The sequence below is a fragment of the Protopterus annectens genome, chromosome 14.part0 (genome assembly GCF_019279795.1).
Source record: "Protopterus annectens isolate FY-2018-M chromosome 14.part0, PAN1.0, whole genome shotgun sequence".
In the NCBI taxonomy this organism is placed as follows: Eukaryota; Metazoa; Chordata; order Ceratodontiformes; family Protopteridae; genus Protopterus; species Protopterus annectens.
Window position 1 is genome coordinate 171,247,833 of NC_056748.1, and position 18,476 is coordinate 171,266,308.

General features: G+C 40.0%; 1 protein-coding gene across 1 annotated transcript in view; it reads right to left on the reverse strand.

Annotated features, from left to right (window-relative positions):
- The window catches only part of NHLRC2 (NHL repeat containing 2), a 2,274,872-nt gene that overhangs the window by 1,512,636 nt on the left and 743,760 nt on the right, over positions 1 to 18,476 (reverse strand). Inside the window, exon 5 of the mRNA XM_044055938.1 lies at positions 2,588 to 2,717. Coding sequence (XP_043911873.1) covers positions 2,588 to 2,717 — 130 coding nt within the window. The remainder of the gene's footprint in view (positions 1 to 2,587; positions 2,718 to 18,476) is intronic.

Below are 18,476 nucleotides of genomic sequence, written 5' to 3' on the forward strand. Positions count from 1 at the left end.
TTGTTTCAGCTGTTTGAATATGCACGGTTTGTTACAGCTGCCAGAATATGCACCATGTGTTACAGCTGCCTGAAACGGCACCATTTGTTACAGCTGCCTGCATAGGCACCGTTTGTTACAGCTGCCAGAATAGGCACCATTTGTAACAGCTGCTAGAATAGGCATCGTTTGTAACAGTTGCCTTAATAAGCACTGTTTGTTACAGCTGCCTGAATATGCACTGTTTGGTACCACTGCCTGAATATGCACAGTTTGTTACAGCTGCCTGAATATGCACTGTTTGTTACAGCTGCCTAAATATGCACTGTTTGGTACCACTTCCTGAATATGCACTGTTTGGTACCGCTTCCTGAATATGCACTGTTTGTTAAAGCTGCCTGAATATGCATGGTTTGTTACAGCTACCTGAATATGCACGGTTTGTTACAGCTACCTGAATATGCACTGTTTGTAGCAGCTGCCTGAATATGCACTGTTTGATACAGCTGCCTGAATATGCACCGTTTGATACAGCTGCCTGAATAGACGCTATCTGTTACAGCTGCCTAAATATGCACTATTTGTAACAGCTGTCTGAATATGCACAGTTTGTGACAGCTGCCTGAATATTGCTCTGTCTGTAACAGCTGCCTGAATATGCACCATTTGTTACAGCTGCCTGAATACGCACCATTTGTTACAGCTGCCTGAATATGCACAGTTTGTTAAAACTGCCTGAATATGCACTGCTTGTAACAGCTGCCTGAATAAGCACTGTTTGTAGCAGTTGCCTGAATAAGCACTGTTTGTAACAGCTGCCTGAATATGCACTGTTTGTAACAGCTGCCTGAATACGCAGTGTTTGTAACAGCTGCCTGAATATGCACTGTTTGGTACAGCTGCCTAAATATGCACTGTTTGGTACAGCTGCCTGAATATGCACTGTTTAGAACAGCTGCATGAATATGCACTGTTTGGTGCAGCTGCATGAATATGCATTATTTGGTACAGATGCCTGAATAGGCACCATTTGTTACAGCTGCCTAAATATGCACTATTTGTAACAGCTGCTTGAATATGCACTGTTTGTAACAGCTGCCTGAATAAGTACTGCTTGGTACAGCTGCCTGAATATGCACTGTTTGGTACAGCTGCCTGAATATGCACTATTTAGTACAGCTGCCTGAATACGCACTGTTTGGTACAGCTGCCTGAATACACACTGTTTGGTACAGCTGCCTGAATATGCACTGTTTGGTACAGCTGCCTGAATGCGCACTGTAACAGCTTTCTAAATATGCACTGTTTGTAACAGCTGCCTGAATATGCACTGTTTGTAACAGCTGCCTGAATATGCACTGTTTGTAACAGCTGCCTGAATATGCACTGTTTGTAACAGCTGCCTGAATATGCACTGTTTGTAACAGCTGCCAGAATATGCACTGTTTGTAACAGCTGCCTGAAAATGCACTGTTTGTAACAGCTGCCTGAATATGCACTGTTTGTAACAGCTGCCTGAATATGCACTGTTACAGTTGTCTGAATATGCAATGTTTGGTACAGCTGCCTGAATATGCACTGTTTGGTACAGCTGCCTGAATATGCACTGTTTGGTACAGCTGCCTGAACAGGCACTATTTGGTACAGCTGCCTGAATATGCACTGTTTGTTACAGCTGCCTGAATATGCATTGTTTGGTACCGCTGTCTGAATATGCACGGTTTGGTACAGCTGCCTGAATATGCACTGTTTGGTACAGCTGCCTGATTATGCATTATTAGTAACAGCTGCCTGAGGCCATGGTGCAGTGGTTAGCATTGTCGCCTCACAGCAAGAAGTTCTCCGGTTTGATCCTCCGCTGGGGTGCCTTCTGTGCGGAGTCAGCATGTCCTCCCTGTGGTCGTGTGGGTTTCCTCCGGGTGCTCCGGTTTCCTCCCACATCCCAAAGACATGCTGTAGGCCAATTGGACACTCCAAATTGGCCCTAGGTGTGAGTGTGTGTGTGCCTTCACTGGGTGCTGGGCTGGTAACTTGACACCGTAAAATTCCACTGCCAATCATGAGCGGACAGGTGATCCACTGTGGTGACCCCTAACTGGGAAAAAACGAAAGAAGAAGAAGTAACAACTGCCTGAATATGCACTGTTTTTTACAGCTACCTGAATATGCACTGTTTGGTACAGCTGCCTGAATATGCACTGTTTGGTACAGCTGCCTGAATATGCACGGTTTGTTACAGCTGCCTCAATAGGCACCGTTTGTTACAGCTGGCTGAATATGAACAGTTTCTTATAGCTACCTGAATATTTACTTTTGTAACAGCTGCCTGAATATGCACTGTTTGGTACAGCTGCCTGAGTAAAACTCTGCATGAGTTTACAATCTGCTGACAAAGGAAAAACATAATGCAATACAGCAGGGAGCTACAGAATACAGAGGTAAATCCTGTACCATCCTTCAGTGGATAGTTTGCAGACATTATTTTATTTAAATGCTGATGACATAATACAATAAGGAGTAAAGGGGCAATTGCATCCAGGCGGTACAAGTGACACACTCATACACTATAACGGTGTTGGTTTATTTATTTTAGTAGCACGAGACGTACCTGAACTGCCAATAGCCAGATCCCATGGAGAGTTGATCGGCTGTAGTAAACCCTCTGCACCTCCTTCCTTATCGCTACCTTGGATTCCAATGCCTGCCACCGTAACCACTTTCTCCTCCTTCAGATCAATCTGTAGGAAAGAAGTAAACATGAAAACAATGAGTATACCACTGTACCAGCCAAATACAATGAAAACGATGAATATACCACTGTACCAGCCAAATACAATGAAAACGATGCGTATACCACTGTACCAGCCAAATACAATGAAAACGATGAGTATACCACTGTACCAGCCAAATACAACGAAAACGATGAGTATACCACTGTACGAGCCAAATACAACGAAAACGATGAATATACCTCTGTACCAGTCAAATACAATGAAAACAATGAGTATACCACTGTACCAGCCAAATAAAACGAAAACGATGAATATACCACTGTACCAGCCAAGTACAACGAAAACGATGAGTATACCACTGTACCAGCCAAATACAATGAAAATGATGAGTATACCACTGTACCAGCCAAATACAATGAAAACGATGAATATACCACTGTACCAGTCAAATACAACGAAAACGATGTGTATACCACTGTACCAGCCAAATACAACGAAAACAATGAGTATACCACTGTACCAGCCAAATACAATGAAAACGATGAGTATACCACTGTACCAGCCAAATACAATGAAAACGATGAGTATACCACTGAACCATCCAAATACAACGAAAACGAATATACCACTGTACCAGCCAAATACAATGAAAACGATGAACATACCACTGTACCAGCCAAATACAACGAAAACGATGAGTATACCACTATACCAGCCAAATACAATGAAAACGATGAATATACCACTGTACCAGCCAAATACAACGAAAACGATGAGTATGCCACTGTACCAGCCAAATACAATGAAAACGATGAATATACCACTGTACCAGCCAAATACAACGAAAACAATAAATGTACCACTGTACCAGCCAAGTACAACGAAAACGATGAGTATACCACTGTAACAGCCAAATACAACGAAAATGATGAGTATACCACTGTACCAGCCAAATACAACGAAAACGATGAATATACCACTGTACCAGCCAAATACAATGAAAACAATGAGTATACCACTGTACCAGCCAAATACAATGAAAACAATGAGTATACCACTGTACCAGCCAAATACAACGAAAACGATGAATATACCACTGTACCAGCCAAATACAATGAAAATGATGAGTATACCACTGTACCAGCCAAATACAATGAAAACGATGAATATACCACTGTACCAGCCAAATACAATGAAAACGATGAGTATACCACTGCACCAGCCAAATACAACGAAAACGATGAGTATACCACTGTACCAGCCAAATACAATGAAAATGATGAGTATACCACTGTACCAGCCAAATACAACGAAAACGATGAGTATACCACTGTACCAGCCAAATACAACGAAAACGATGAGTTTACCACTATACCAGCCAAGTACAACAGCTTATTCAGGCAAGCCTATCTCCTTTATGAAGAAAGAAGCTTGCACCAATTAAAGTCATTTATATATTTTATTAATGTATTGCCTTTCTTTAATGCATTAGCACCCATGTGGTATGGAGTGTTTACACCTCTAGCAGCATACAACCAGCTTGCATTCCTTGCAATTTCTGAAAAATAAACTTAAAAGACAGAAGATAAACAAAGGTAAATATTTTGTACACAATAATAGCTATTAAAACTGCAGAAATAAAAGTCTTATCAGTAAGAAGTTTTCTGTGCAGTGATAATAGTGCATTCATAGCCCTTCCATAAATACTATAACGCATACAAATCCAGTGCTACATTGTTTGCTAAACATTCACAAACACATTCTCACATATTGGAAACTATATAACGTAGAAGATTTTTGTTAACTAGATATAAGCTTTCACATTGCAGCAAGACATTCCACTTTAAGTGCAAGTCTATTGTGATATTATTTATGAAAAGACATGTTTATTTGTATAATTGGCAAAATAAACAACACTGAATATGCACAGTTTATAGTGCAAATATGAAGGACAGTTTTCTTCAACAACATCTAAGGTGCCAGCTAGTTTGTAAGTCACTTTTTTTGAAGCATTAAGTACATACGGAAATTATGATTATTTTCATAACAACTAGCAATATCTCGTGTATAATATGATGTAAATGAACACCAACGATGCATTTTCTTGTCTCTCAACAAGGGATTTCACATCATACCCTGCAACAAAGTGTAGGACTCTCTGTTATGAAAATGTGAATAAGTGACAAATGATTCATTTCACAACTGTAGGACATCTTAGATTAACCATTTTAGTGTCATTTTGTTAATAACTCCTTGCCCTTTCTAATACTGCCTGTTATTAACTGGTAAGTTACTTAGTAAATGAAGCCAGACCCAAAATAGTTGTGGATGCCATAAGGAGCTCTAGGTGTGAAGTGAAGTATAAAAAAGGCCCTATAAGCCTAAATGAGTTAAGCCATTGTGTCAACACAGGGATATAAAATACAGATCGATGCTTTATTTAGAAGGAAGCAGGGTACACAGCTCCTGCATGAGAAATCTGGAGGAGGCCACCCCACAATACCATTTTTTCAAAATGGTTAGCTTGCCATCAGTAAACTGTAAACTAAGTTTCAGACAAATATGTCAGTATAGCCTGGAAGATTCCATAAATGAGGATTTTGCAATTCAGCATGTTTTATTTTCCCACTTATTACAATTGCATTTCTCAGAATGGAACAAAAGCTAATATCTGTATAGTTAGGTAAGGAATTACTTTGACAAACATAACGTACATGTAGTAAACGCTACAATGACGTCACACATTCTTTTGTCACGACAATGTAGCAATGCCAGTTACACATTCCTGCTACCTGCCTCTTCTCTCTCAGTAATTCGGCTTCATCGTACTCCGTAATTCCAAAGGCTGCACACAGTAGTACACGTGTGGCCTTTAGAAACGATGCAAAGCTGCTCCAAAGTTTCCTAAGCCCTATACTTTGTCTACTCAGTCTATTCCAGGAATTTTGGTTTTGTCACCGTTAATGTACGTTTTTTTAGAAGTCAGCTAGGTAAGTGCATTTTTTGGCTCAGGTACCCTTTAATCTCAGCTTCTGTACATTCCCTTAAGACTCAATTAAAACATCTAAACTCTAGTCTTTGCACGTGTGTCCCATATACATGGCTTTGCCAGTTCAGGGCATCCCCTTCTCCCCTTTATGTCAACTATATTACTTCAAACGTTGATCTTGTCAGATTAAATCCTTTATTCCAATCAGGAGCTGGATATAATCTCACTTCTCACCATGTTTGAACTTTACTTGCTTTGCATCTGATAAGTAGGCAGACAGAAAGAGAGAGAGAAACCAAGACAGGCAAGAAAGTGTAGAAGGTTAAACCAGTAAACGAGAGAAAAGAAAGAAAAGTTAATTCAAAAGTCTCAAAGTGAAAAACTGTAGTAACAATCTTTGTGTTCAACATCTTTGTATCCTGTATAGGAAGGGTTAAAATGTGAAACTGCATTGCGTGCAAAGAAATAAGCTAAAATGAGTTGTTTTTCTTGTAAGGAATTTGCTGACCAGAAAGGAATGCACAGATGCTACTTTGGTCCAGGCACAGGCCTATCTTGGGACTGACCTCTGACCAAGAAGGAGTGCATAGATGTTACCTTGATGTAGGCACCAACTTATCTTGTGTCTGACTTTTTACCATCTAAGGCTCCACTGAGTGAATTTATAGCCTTGACTAAAATTCCTTGTCTAGTAACCAGCTGCTGAGTATGCATGAAAGAGGGTATAAAAACCCATGTAAAGTGTGTAGAAATTAGACTGCTGACAACCAAGAACTTTTTGTGGCAGATCTCCATGCATGTTAAATAAACTCTTTTTTGGCCTACCTTTTTTGCTGCGTGATTCTTCCAGTATATGTTAAGAGTATTAAAAATCTTTTGACATTTCTGGCGCCCAACGTGGGGCCACCTCTTCACGGTACGAATCGCATAAGAGGGACTGAAAAACCTGTACAGGAAGGGGAGAACGAATCTCGGGCTCCCTTGAATGGAAAGACCTCCGACAAAAAAGTCGTAAGTAGAGGCCAGTCACTCTTAGATTCGATCCGTGGGACGGTGACGAACGAGGGCGGAAGATCCGCAGTAAGGTAAGCTTTTTTGTTTTTGTAAAAGTTTTTTAAGGGACTAGTCATAAAGGAATTTCTTTTGTTTAAATTTTACAAAAGACCGGTAGAGATCTCAGGAAAAGGAAACAGTTTTTCTTTTAAATAAGAAAAATGGGAAACAGTTTTTCTTTTAAATAAGAAAAATGGGAATAGGAAGCAGTTGTTGTGTTAGTAAGGGCTGCTTAAATAAAAGGACTGAGGATGAGGAATATATGTTTAAATTACATCCGAAAAACTTAAAATATATGAAAAAATGGAAAAAAGACTATGGGTTTAGTGGTACCTTGAATAAATCAGAATGTCAAAATCTAGTGAAAGACCTGCGCAGGGACACAGGAAGTAAGGTTAAGAAACAAAAAAAGGTAGGATTTCCTCAAGCACAGAAATGGTTAGAAGAAGCTAATAAGAGACATAGGGAACAATTTTCAAATAAGGGAAGTAGTGGCTCGAGTGCAAAAGGTGCATTTTTTGTCCACAAAGAAGATGACGAAACATCTATTGTCTGTCGAAACCAACGGCCCTACCCTTGTATTCTGATGTCACTAAAGACAGGGTTAGTCCACCCCAGTATCAAAAAAAAGAAGCAGAAAATCAAGAAAAGGTGTCCTTCAGAGTCTTACAGGAGGCAGAGAAGCAGGGAAAAATACCCTCCGTAGTTTTACAAAAAACAAGCAGAGGAGACTCTGGAGCTACGTAACCATAGTATAAACAAATCAGAGTAAAACAAAAGAAGCTAAGGTACATACCCTGTCCACACACTCGTATCCCTTTACATGCAGATAAATATCTTGAGAAAAGAAAAGAAAACAGGCTCAAACCTTTATGGTGAGCGGATAAAACACTTATGTTAATGTAAGCTCCGCCCAACAGAGGTAGAGGAAGGGGACAGGGTAGAGGCAGAGGGAGAAGGAATGTAGGACATTTTGAAGATTACGAAGGCAGACAAAAGAGGGGGAATGTTTTAAATGCAGTAAGAAGGGGCATTTCGAAGAGATTGCCTGAATCCCGGAAATCCACTGCTGCTCCAAATCATAGTTCAGCATGACTATATAATGGCAGCACGGACGAACCGGACCCAGATGCTGAGGTCGACTGGCAAGAGTCAGTAATACAAAATGAGAATGATTTTGAGAATGTGAATAAAGAAGGTAAAAGGGAATGTGCAGGATGGGAGAATGAAGTGACTGATTTTTCAGACGGCGAATATCAGGTTGTTAATTTAACAGCTGGCTGTAACTATGCAGCTAGAGGCACAACCGATTATCACACTTCAAGTAGAAGGGAAGGATGTAGAATTTTGTGTGATTCAGGGGCCTCCAGGACCCTGCTAAAACCTCTGCAGTGCCATCTGATGTAACTTCTGATGACTATGTATTAGTCAAGGCAGCCAATGGCGCATTTATAAAGAACCACTATCTAAACCCTTATGGTTCACGGACCCTGAAACTAACCAAACTATCAGGTTTCGAGTCATTGTCTCTAAAATTTGCCCTGTAAACTTATTAGGAAGAGATTTAATGCACGTGTTTGGCATAGCAGCTGTGCCGACTGCATCAGGGATTCTAGCCAAGCGGTAGAAATTCAAGATGTTATGTTGCAGGTGGGGCAGGGTGATTTACACTACTGGTACAGTAATGATCTTGTCGAAACTGGACCACAAAATGTAGTAAATGAGCTAACTAATTTGGCCTTCACCTCCCCGCAGACAGGCTAACGCCACCCGGGGGAGGGCCATTCTGACTATATCTCCTAACCCCGCAGGAAGAATTAAAGTTACAATCAGTGCCAGACTCCTTATGGTCCCGCGGGCAACATGACATTGGGCTAATAAGAACAGCAGGACAGGTTAAAATAACTCCAAAATCTGACTTTAGACCTCACAAGCGTCAGTATCCGCTAAGTAAAAAGGCAGAAAAAGGCATTCTACCAGTGATCACGGCTCTATTACAAGCTGGGGTTTTAATTCCATGCACAGATTCACCGTGTAACACACCCTTATCCCCAGTAAGGAAACCGGATGGGACCTGGAGAATGGTACAGGATCTGCAAGCTGTGAATGCTGCTGTAGTACCAAGGGCTCCTATGGTCCCAGATCCATCTGTTTTGTTAAATGATATCCTTCCCACAGATAAGTATTTTTCTGTCATTGATATCAGTAACGCATTTTTTTTTCCATCCCTCTACAGAAAACTAGTAGGTTTTGGTTCGCTTTTACGTTCATGAGCAAGCGGTACACCTACACGAGGCTGCCGCAGGGATATTGTGAAAGCCCTACAATCTTTTCACAAGAAATGTCAACAAACCTGGCACAGTTTCAACCGGAGCATGGCTGTCATCTACTGTTATACGTGGACGACATCTTACTGGCTGCACCCACAGAGGCTGTCTGTGAGTCTGAAACTATTCGGTTATTGCATTTCTTGGCGAAAGAGGGACATAAGGTAAACAAATCTAAATTACAATTTTGTAAAGCTGAAGTACGATATCTAGGCTATACCATTTCAAATGCTGGTAGACAACTAAATAACTGTATAAAAGAAGCTATTTTACAGGCACCAATGCCCAGTACAAAAAAAAATGATGTCATTTTTAGGAATAACTAACTTTTGTCGTAGTTGGATTCCCAATTATGCAGAGGAAGTGAGTCCACTTTCATAACTTATTTTTGCACTTCCCATGGCAGCACATGACGCGCTGCAATGGACAGATAAGGCAATACAGGCATTTACTAGGGTAAAGCAACTGATAGCAGGATCTGCAACACTTAGCTTCCCTGACTATACAAAACCTTTTGTTCAGACAGTAGATTGTAAGCAGGGCTTTATGACATCGGTTCTGTTGCAAACTTATGGGGATAAGTTGAGACCATTAGCTTTTTATTCCAGTAAACTGGACACAGTGGCACGATCGCTGCCACACTGTGTACAAGCAGTAGTCGCAGCTGCACTGGCCGTGCAGGCGTCTGCAACCCTAGTTTTGTTTCATGACCTTACTTTACGGTACCGCACTCTGTCGGTAATACTTCTACAGGATAAAGTTACCTTTCTCTTTCCTAGCAGACACTTGTCCTGCATGACAACATTACTATCACAACCACACATGACCATTGAGCGATGCACCACTCTTAATCCAGCCACGCTGTTACCTACAGCTGATGACGGTGCCCCTCACGCATGTTTAGACTTAATACACTCTAATGTCTTACCAAGACCAGACCTTAAGGATCAGCCTTTGGCAAATTCAGATTGGACCCTGTTCAGATGGGTCAGCACGTAAGAATGAGGCAGGTATTACACAAGTGGGTTATGCAGTCACAACTGAGACTAAGGTACTAGAGGCAAAACCTCTCCCCAGAAATCTGTCCGCACAAGCGGCTGAATTGATTGCTTTGACCAGAGCATGTATCATTTCCAAGGATAAGGCAGTTACTATCTACACAGATAGTCAGTATGCTTTTTCCACGGTCCATGTCTTTGCACAGCAATGGAAAAATAGGGGAATGGTTACTGCCTCAGGAAAGGAAATAACCCACAAGGATTTAATCCTTAGCCTCTTACAAGCTGTCCAACTGCCACGGGGATTGGCCATCTGTAAGTGCGCAGCACACACAAATGCCAAGGATCCAGTATCACTTACAAATGCACTAGCTGACAAAACTGCAAAAAGTGTAGCCTTAACCTCTACTTTTGCACTCGAGACCACACAAAAAAAAAAACTTCACCCTACAGATAAATTTGATCTACAAACTTTACAAGTAATGCAGGAACTTAGTACAGTTCAGGAAAAACAGCGATGGGTTAAATATGGGGCTATTCAAAAGCAGGGAGTTTTTGTAGGTCCAAATAATAAGTATGTCTTGCCAACAAACCTTTTTAGGTATGCCTCATTAATGACGCATGGCCCATCTCATCTGGGCCCTGCTGCTATGTTTCAGATAATCCAGCAAATTTTCTGGACCAAGGGTTTTATAGCGTATGCTAAACGATTTTGTTGGTCGTGCCTGCTTTGTGCACGATACCATGGTGGTGGGGTGCGAATCACCCCAGCAGCTTTTCCGCTGCCTCCGTATCCAGTTCACACAATCTGTATGGATTTTATTGAACTAACTCCTGTTCAACAAAAGCGATTTGTGTTAGTCATTATTGATGCTTTTACAAAATGGGTAGAAGCTTTTCCGGTAGCACACTCAGATGCACTGTCAGTAGCCAAGGCTCTTACAAATAACATTATCTCTCATTTTGGGCTACCTACATGCATCTATTCTGATAATGGCACACATTTCGTGAACCAAGTTATTCAAAAGCTGGCCGCCGTTTTTCAGATCAAGTTAAAATATCATTGAGCCTACCACCCACAGTCAGCAGGGTTGGTTGAACGCCATACTGGCATTCTCAAAGGCAAGTTACATAAACTCATGGCGAGACACATCAGTCTTGGATAAACTGCTTACCTCTGGCACTCCTGTCAATGCGCATTTATTACGCCCGCAGTGGCAAGGTCTTTTGCCTGCGGAACGTGAGGGGGTGAAGAGATAGCAGATTACATGAGGAAAATGCTGACAAAACTAACACTTCTTTAACGAATTATTATTTTCAGATCAGAAGAACAACAGGATCCTGAAAGTGGAACCAGGAAACTGAGGAACACTAATTAGTAGTAATCTTGTTTTGTATGAATATCTGACTATTGTAGCAATGCAAATACCGGAAGGATTTAGTCTTTCCCACAAAAGCATTCCAAACTAATTTTGTTGTTAATAAGTGTGATTGTTACTTTTCTGTTTTGGCCGCTTTTATTTTCAAACGAAACTAGCCAAGTGAAGAGAGATGAAAATACAGCTTGGCATCCACCCTTTAATACGTACCAAGCTATTAAATATGCATATGCTTTGTCTTTTAATGTTTCAAATTGTTGGATATGCACAGCTATCCCTACTGTACATGGTGGCCTGATGTTAGGTACAGTCCCTTTGGGGCAAATGATACATGGACTAATTTACTGTTTGAAACTTCAAACGTAGCCTTAAAGGACAAAATAGCACTACCCCTCATGGGTCGTCAGAATGGAACTGTATGTTTCCAGAGATCTGGAAAAATTAAGGTTGGATGGAGTCAATGTAATGTAACCATAATTCATAACTGTAAAATAGATGGGCACTGTGCAACGAGTTTCAAGCCTATAAGAGTGCTTATTAAGTGTACAGGGCTTATTAATGTCACAAACTTTTTTGAAAAATGTTATCTGTGTATGATCTTTTGTTTAAAGGGATACAAGACAAAGGAAATCATTCTATTCCAGTAAATATCACTCTTAAAGTGAATGACTGTTATTTTGTCTGTGGTAGTAAAGCATACAAATGGTTACCAAGGAATTGGTCAGGCAGTTTGTTTTTTGGGTTATTTGGCACCAGCTATAAGACATTCATTTACTCTTCCCCAAGGTAAAATACGAAATGTACATGCTGTGAATAAACCTGTTAATCCCGTAGGTAACATTGATGCATCCTGAATCTATCATCACGATTTGGCCCACAGTAGCAGCAAGGGACTGTCACACATGGACTTGGGCGATGATGTCATTTCTTGGGCTGGTATTCTTCCAGCTTATGGGACAGTAAAATCTATTTGGGAGCTCAGAAAACTGTCAAAACTGTTAGAAACTCTGAGCAATGCAACTTTTTCTGTGCTAGGATTGGTGACGGATGAGTTAACTGCAATAAGGACTGTAGTGTTGCAGAATCGTATGGCGCTCGAACTCACCCTAGCGGCGAAAGGAGGTACTTGCAAGTGTTGTCCGTTCATTACAGACAACTGATATGACATTAACAGTCATCTGGAGATCCTACAGCAAGTTTCTGAACTTACAAAACCAGGACAGAATCCATTGACTGACTTTTTCCAAAATTGGTTTGGGAATTGAGGAACAGTATTTATGAATGTCTTAATTGCTGTATGTATTGGTGCTATTATATTCCTACTGTTGGGTTGTTGCTGCATTCCTTGCATCCGAATGATAATATCGAGTGTATTGTCTGCCAATGCAACTAAAGCTTATTATTCTGAATATACAGGAAATGAACTGTGTTAAAACCTGTATGAATAAAATGTATTACTGGGGATACAAAGTGTTGTGAGGGGGGAAATGTAGTAACAATCTTTGTGTTCAACATCTTTGTATCCTGTATAGGAAGGGTTAAAATGTGAAACTGCATTGCGTGCAAAGAAATAAGCTAAAATGAGTTGTTTTTCTTGTAAGGAATTTGCTGACCAGAAAGGAATGCACAGATGCTACTTTGGTCCAGGCACAGGCCTATCTTGGGACTGACCTCTGACCAAGAAGGAGTGCATAGATGTTACCTTGATGTAGGCACCAACTTATCTTGTGTCTGACTTTTTACCATCTAAGGCTCCACTGAGTGAATTTATAGCCTTGACTAAAATTCCTTGTCTAGTAACCAGCTGCTGAGTATGCATGAAAGAGGGTATAAAAACCCATGTAAAGTGTGTAGAAATTAGACTGCTGACAACCAAGAACTTTTTGTGGCAGATCTCCATGCATGTTAAATAAACTCTTTTTTGGCCTACCTTTTTTTTGCTGCGTGATTCTTCCAGTATATGTTAAGAGTATTAAAAATCTTTTGACAAAAACACTGGGCAAGATGCAGCTAGTGAATTTGTAACATACAGCCCTCACAAAGACGTATCAATTTTATAGTAATATAGCCTGTGAGTGAATGATTTATTAGCAATTTAATTGAAATACCTGAACAAAAATCAATCAATACATATAGGGGTCCAAAGCCTCAGTGAAACGTCAGATAGATGAACATGTAATAATGTTCCATGTAACAGAGCATGAATTTAAGAATGACACACACCTGACATTATAAACGTGTTTGGTCATAGCTCACATATATTTTTCTGTGTGGCACTTGCCAGCAGATCAGCTTGAAAATAAAGTCTTGTCAGTTTTAAAAAAATAGCCCATCACCAGTTTCAGCAGTACCCAACAAAAAATAAATGCTTTTTTTTTTAATCTATCTTTATTTTTCACTATTTTACATTCATAACTTTGATTTATCAACTTTCCATTAATCAACACTACTGCTTGCAAAATATATGTATTTGATATTCTCACTACTAAACATAAATTCATAAGGATTTACAACGTATCACAAGATGACATAGCTTCATTAAACAAAATCCGAATCATTATAGCTTTGAATCACCACAAACAGACAAACAAAAATCATATAAAACAGGGTAGAGTATACATCATAGACTTTTCTAACCCCAACCATGGCTACTCTATTGTCACAACCAAAACCCCGTCTCCCATCCTTTTCCTCCCACTCAGGACATGTGTCCTTCATGCTTCACAACTTCCTTTCCTCACATCCTCTCTTCCAGCCCACTCCGTATTTTCTTCATCCGTTTATCTCTTCCAGCCCACTCCGTATTTTCTTCATCCGTTACTAGCCAATTCCTTTTGCACTTCCCTGCACCCAGTGATTTCCAAACCTTGACAATCACTCTTACCTTCCGCCATTAATATTTGAAGTGTCGCTGTTGCTTCCCCTTACAATTCTTATTTTTACCTCAGTTCTTAACAAATAAACAACCAACTGAACTCCACTTCTTTATCAAACTTCTTTCTCCATGCCTTACTAACCTGTTCCCCACACCAGGCACCACCACACATGGCATACACCTGACCTGCATTTTCCTCAAGTCTCCTTCAGCAATTCGTAGACTTTCCCCACCCTCTTTTACACTACAAACTGGTGACTTACACTGTGTGTGCAATAACTGCTAATATACAACCCCAACTTGGCCTATCTGCTTCTCAATTTGCCATTCTCCTACACCTCCCTATAATTTTTCATTTACCCATCCCATTTCTTCTTTAGCCCACTGATCTTTAAATCTGCTCATAGCTACCCTTGTAGATGTATGACCTTATTCCTTACACACACACACACACACAGACACACACACACACACACACACACACACACACACACACACACACACGGGAATTAGTGGGTAAGGTCGATTCAATGTTATCGGCAAGACCCCCTGCAATCCCCTTATGGGAGGCTGTGCCCCCACACCCCCTGCTAATTCTATACAATAACTCTAAGATTGACAATCCCCTGTGAAGGGATTTACTCGGGTCTATATCATATATTCGAAATTCCAAAACATCGAACACCATATGTTCAAACTTGGAATTTCGAATACTGAAAACATCGAACGCTCAGAATAGCGAACTTTTTCCCACGGAAAAAATTAGCTGTTCCAAGAAACATACACACAACACAAGCACACCAAAATAAATAAACCACACACATACAGTTAACAAAACCCAACCCCACACTAAACCATACATACATTACTAACTATCCACTTACTTTAATCCGCACCCTAACCCTAAGGTCCGTAACTATCGCACACATACCCTACGAAACTATACACAAACAAAGCAATTAATACAAACACATACAGTTAACAAAACCCAACCCTACACTACACCATACATACATTACTAACTATCCACTTACTTTAACCCGCACCCTAACCCTAAGGTCCGTAATTCTTGCACCACAGTGGAGGAAATAGCAAAGCCATGGAATGGCCCACCGAAATCTTGCCCTAGGTAAGATTTCGATGTTCCGGGGCTTCTCTATTTTCATCATTCGATATTGTGGGTTCGATGTTTTAACATTAGACGTTTTACTTCTTTGAAGTTTTGATATAGACCCATATACTCCCCTTCACCGGGGATTATCCTTTATTGCACAACTGTCGACTATCTGCATTATCTTCAATATAGCGGTCAGTCTTACCCATGACCATTCATTCTTGTGGAGCCCGTGTGTGTAAGTCTATACATATATATATATATATATATATATATATATATATATATATATATATACATACATATATATATATATATATATATACACATACATATATATATATATATATATGTATATACAGATATATATATATATACAGATTCACTTTAGAAGATTGAAATCCCATAACAATGAAATTCAAAACATTGAGACCAAAATCTTGAAAATTCAAAACACTGAAAACTCAAAACATTGAATCCTATAACATTGAAAAAAACATAGGAAAGCAACATATACTATATTTCAGCACAACTGTATACTGAAACAAATAAAAAGCAAACCATATTGCACTTCTTCCAATATAAGCAGGGTGGCAAGTCCCCCTGTGCCCCCCACACTCCCTGCTACTTAAATATATCAACAACAAGATCGCACTACACTAAGATGTGTTATGTTGTAGGATAACAAGTATGAAGGGAATATGACTGAGGTTACCTATGAAACCCTGGTAAGTATCGGAGAGATGTATAGTAATGTGTAATGTTTTAACAGTGAAGTAGTGTTTCTAAGAGAAGGTTGTGGATAGTTTTTCACAGTTTAAACATGCAGTTATGAATTGTGGAGTGGTATGTTTGCCATTCCATGTAGTACAATCTTGGAGTTGATGTATTTAAGTAGCAGGGGGTGTGGAGGGAGCAGCCCCCCACATGAAGGGTGCAGAGGGGCTTGTCCCCTGCTTATAGTTGGAGAAGTGTAATATGGTTTGTTTTTTATTTGTTTCTGTATGTAGTTGTGCTGGCATATATTAAATGCTGGTTTTCTATGTATTTTCAATGTTATGGGATTCAATGTTTTGAATTTTCGATTTTGGTCTCAGTGTTTTGAATTTCAATGTTATGGGCTTTCAATCTTCTAAAGTGAATATATATATTAGTTTACTATCAAAATGTTGACGTGCAGTTGTGCGTTTATTCATGCAGCTGAACTTAAAAGTTGAAATGAACATATCGAGTTGTAATGGATGCCGAACATCATACACAGGAATTTCGATATTCAACATACTTGACTTCTAGTTTTAAAAGTGGGTGAGTCCTTGCACCCCCCACACCCCCTGCAAATTATATATGGCAACTCTGAGATCACACTGCAGTGAGGAAAACGGTAAATTCCCTAATCCCCACTATAACCACAATCTCCATTCACAATGCGAACTCATAACAACGAATTTAGTTTTATTTTCATTATTATGGTTCTTAATATTTCCGTTCAGCATTGTGCAACTTTAGAACTGTGATTTCAACCATACGGTATTCAAACGACTGCACTTCAACATTTTGATAGTAACACTCTCACGCACATTTTATATATATATATATATATATATATATATAAAATATATATATATATATATATATATATATATATACACACACGTCCTGTCCTACCTTCCTACCTTTTTGTATCTTATTCTATTCTGTTTTCATAAAACCAATTAATTTGTCTCTCTCTTTAGCTTTTCCCTTTACCATTGCTTTCTGCCTTCCCCTTACCATCCTCGCCTATTATTAATCCATACTTCACCCTGACAAAACCCATTCATCTCCTGTCATCCCCAAACATCTGCAAGTTGCCTATTAATATGATTTGGGATTACTCCCATTTTGGTATAATTTGATCCTCATCTTCTGACATCATATCCCAAAATTTCTCACTCTTTTATCTTATAAAAAACCCGATCTAGACAGCTGAATCCATTTGTTTCTTCATCATCTGCAATGCTTCACACCAATACCACAAAAACGCTTCCCCATGTGGGCCCTTCCTCTCCTATTCTCATTTAAAGCAAACTAAATCTTCACATCCCTGAATTATCAGTGTTCGATTATAATAGTTTTACAATACTTACTACAGTCTGATGCTTCCTACCCACTTAACCTTCCATCTTCCCTTAATCTGTCTTTTGCAAGTCTTCCTTTCTTAACCCTCCACATGCAGTCATAGGTTCATAGGTTCATACTAGGCTATCTGCCCGAGGGCATTTATAAGCCTAGCCCATAGTTTTGTGGCTTACGCCACCCCTTTAGTTTGGAGAAACTATGCCCATTATTTTTCTGTGCCTCCGTCGAGCAGTGACACTGAGGTAACCCCTGGGGTGTATCTGCCATCTCCCATCCATTGGTCAAGATTCCCCTTGAACAAGGCCAGCGAGGTGCTCTGCCTCACATAAACCGGGATTTTGTTCCACAGCATAGGGAGTCTTTGGGTGATGAATCTATCCCTCCAGCACGTCCTATTAATAACCGTGTCGAGGTTTAAGTCTCCCGCCCTTGTGGCTCTGAGGGATCTAGATTTTTTGAGATGAAGCATGTTCATCAAATCTGGGTTTGACATGGCCTTGTATGTCAGGCATAGGTCACCTCTGAGCAAGCGGTAAGCAACTGAATATAACTGGAGTTCTTTCAGTCGGGCAGCATAAGACAGATTTTGAGACCCTTTATCCTTTTGGTGAGGAACTTTTGTGGCCTCTCCAGCTGCTGCAAGTGTCGGGTCAGATACATTCCGAGTGGGGCATTGTACTCGATCATTGGTCTGATGAGTGATGAGTATAGGGAGACTATGACTTCCTTGATCTAGATGTGAATCCCTTCATGATAAGGTGGGCAATGTAGAAGGTCTTCCTAACTACTTTAGCAATATGAGTGTCGAATGAAAGGTTACTGTCAACCTGGGTTCCCAGGTCCCTAATAACTTCTTCTGTGTTCAGGGATTGCCACCTATATGGTAGCTAGGGGTAACCTTATTTTTCCCGA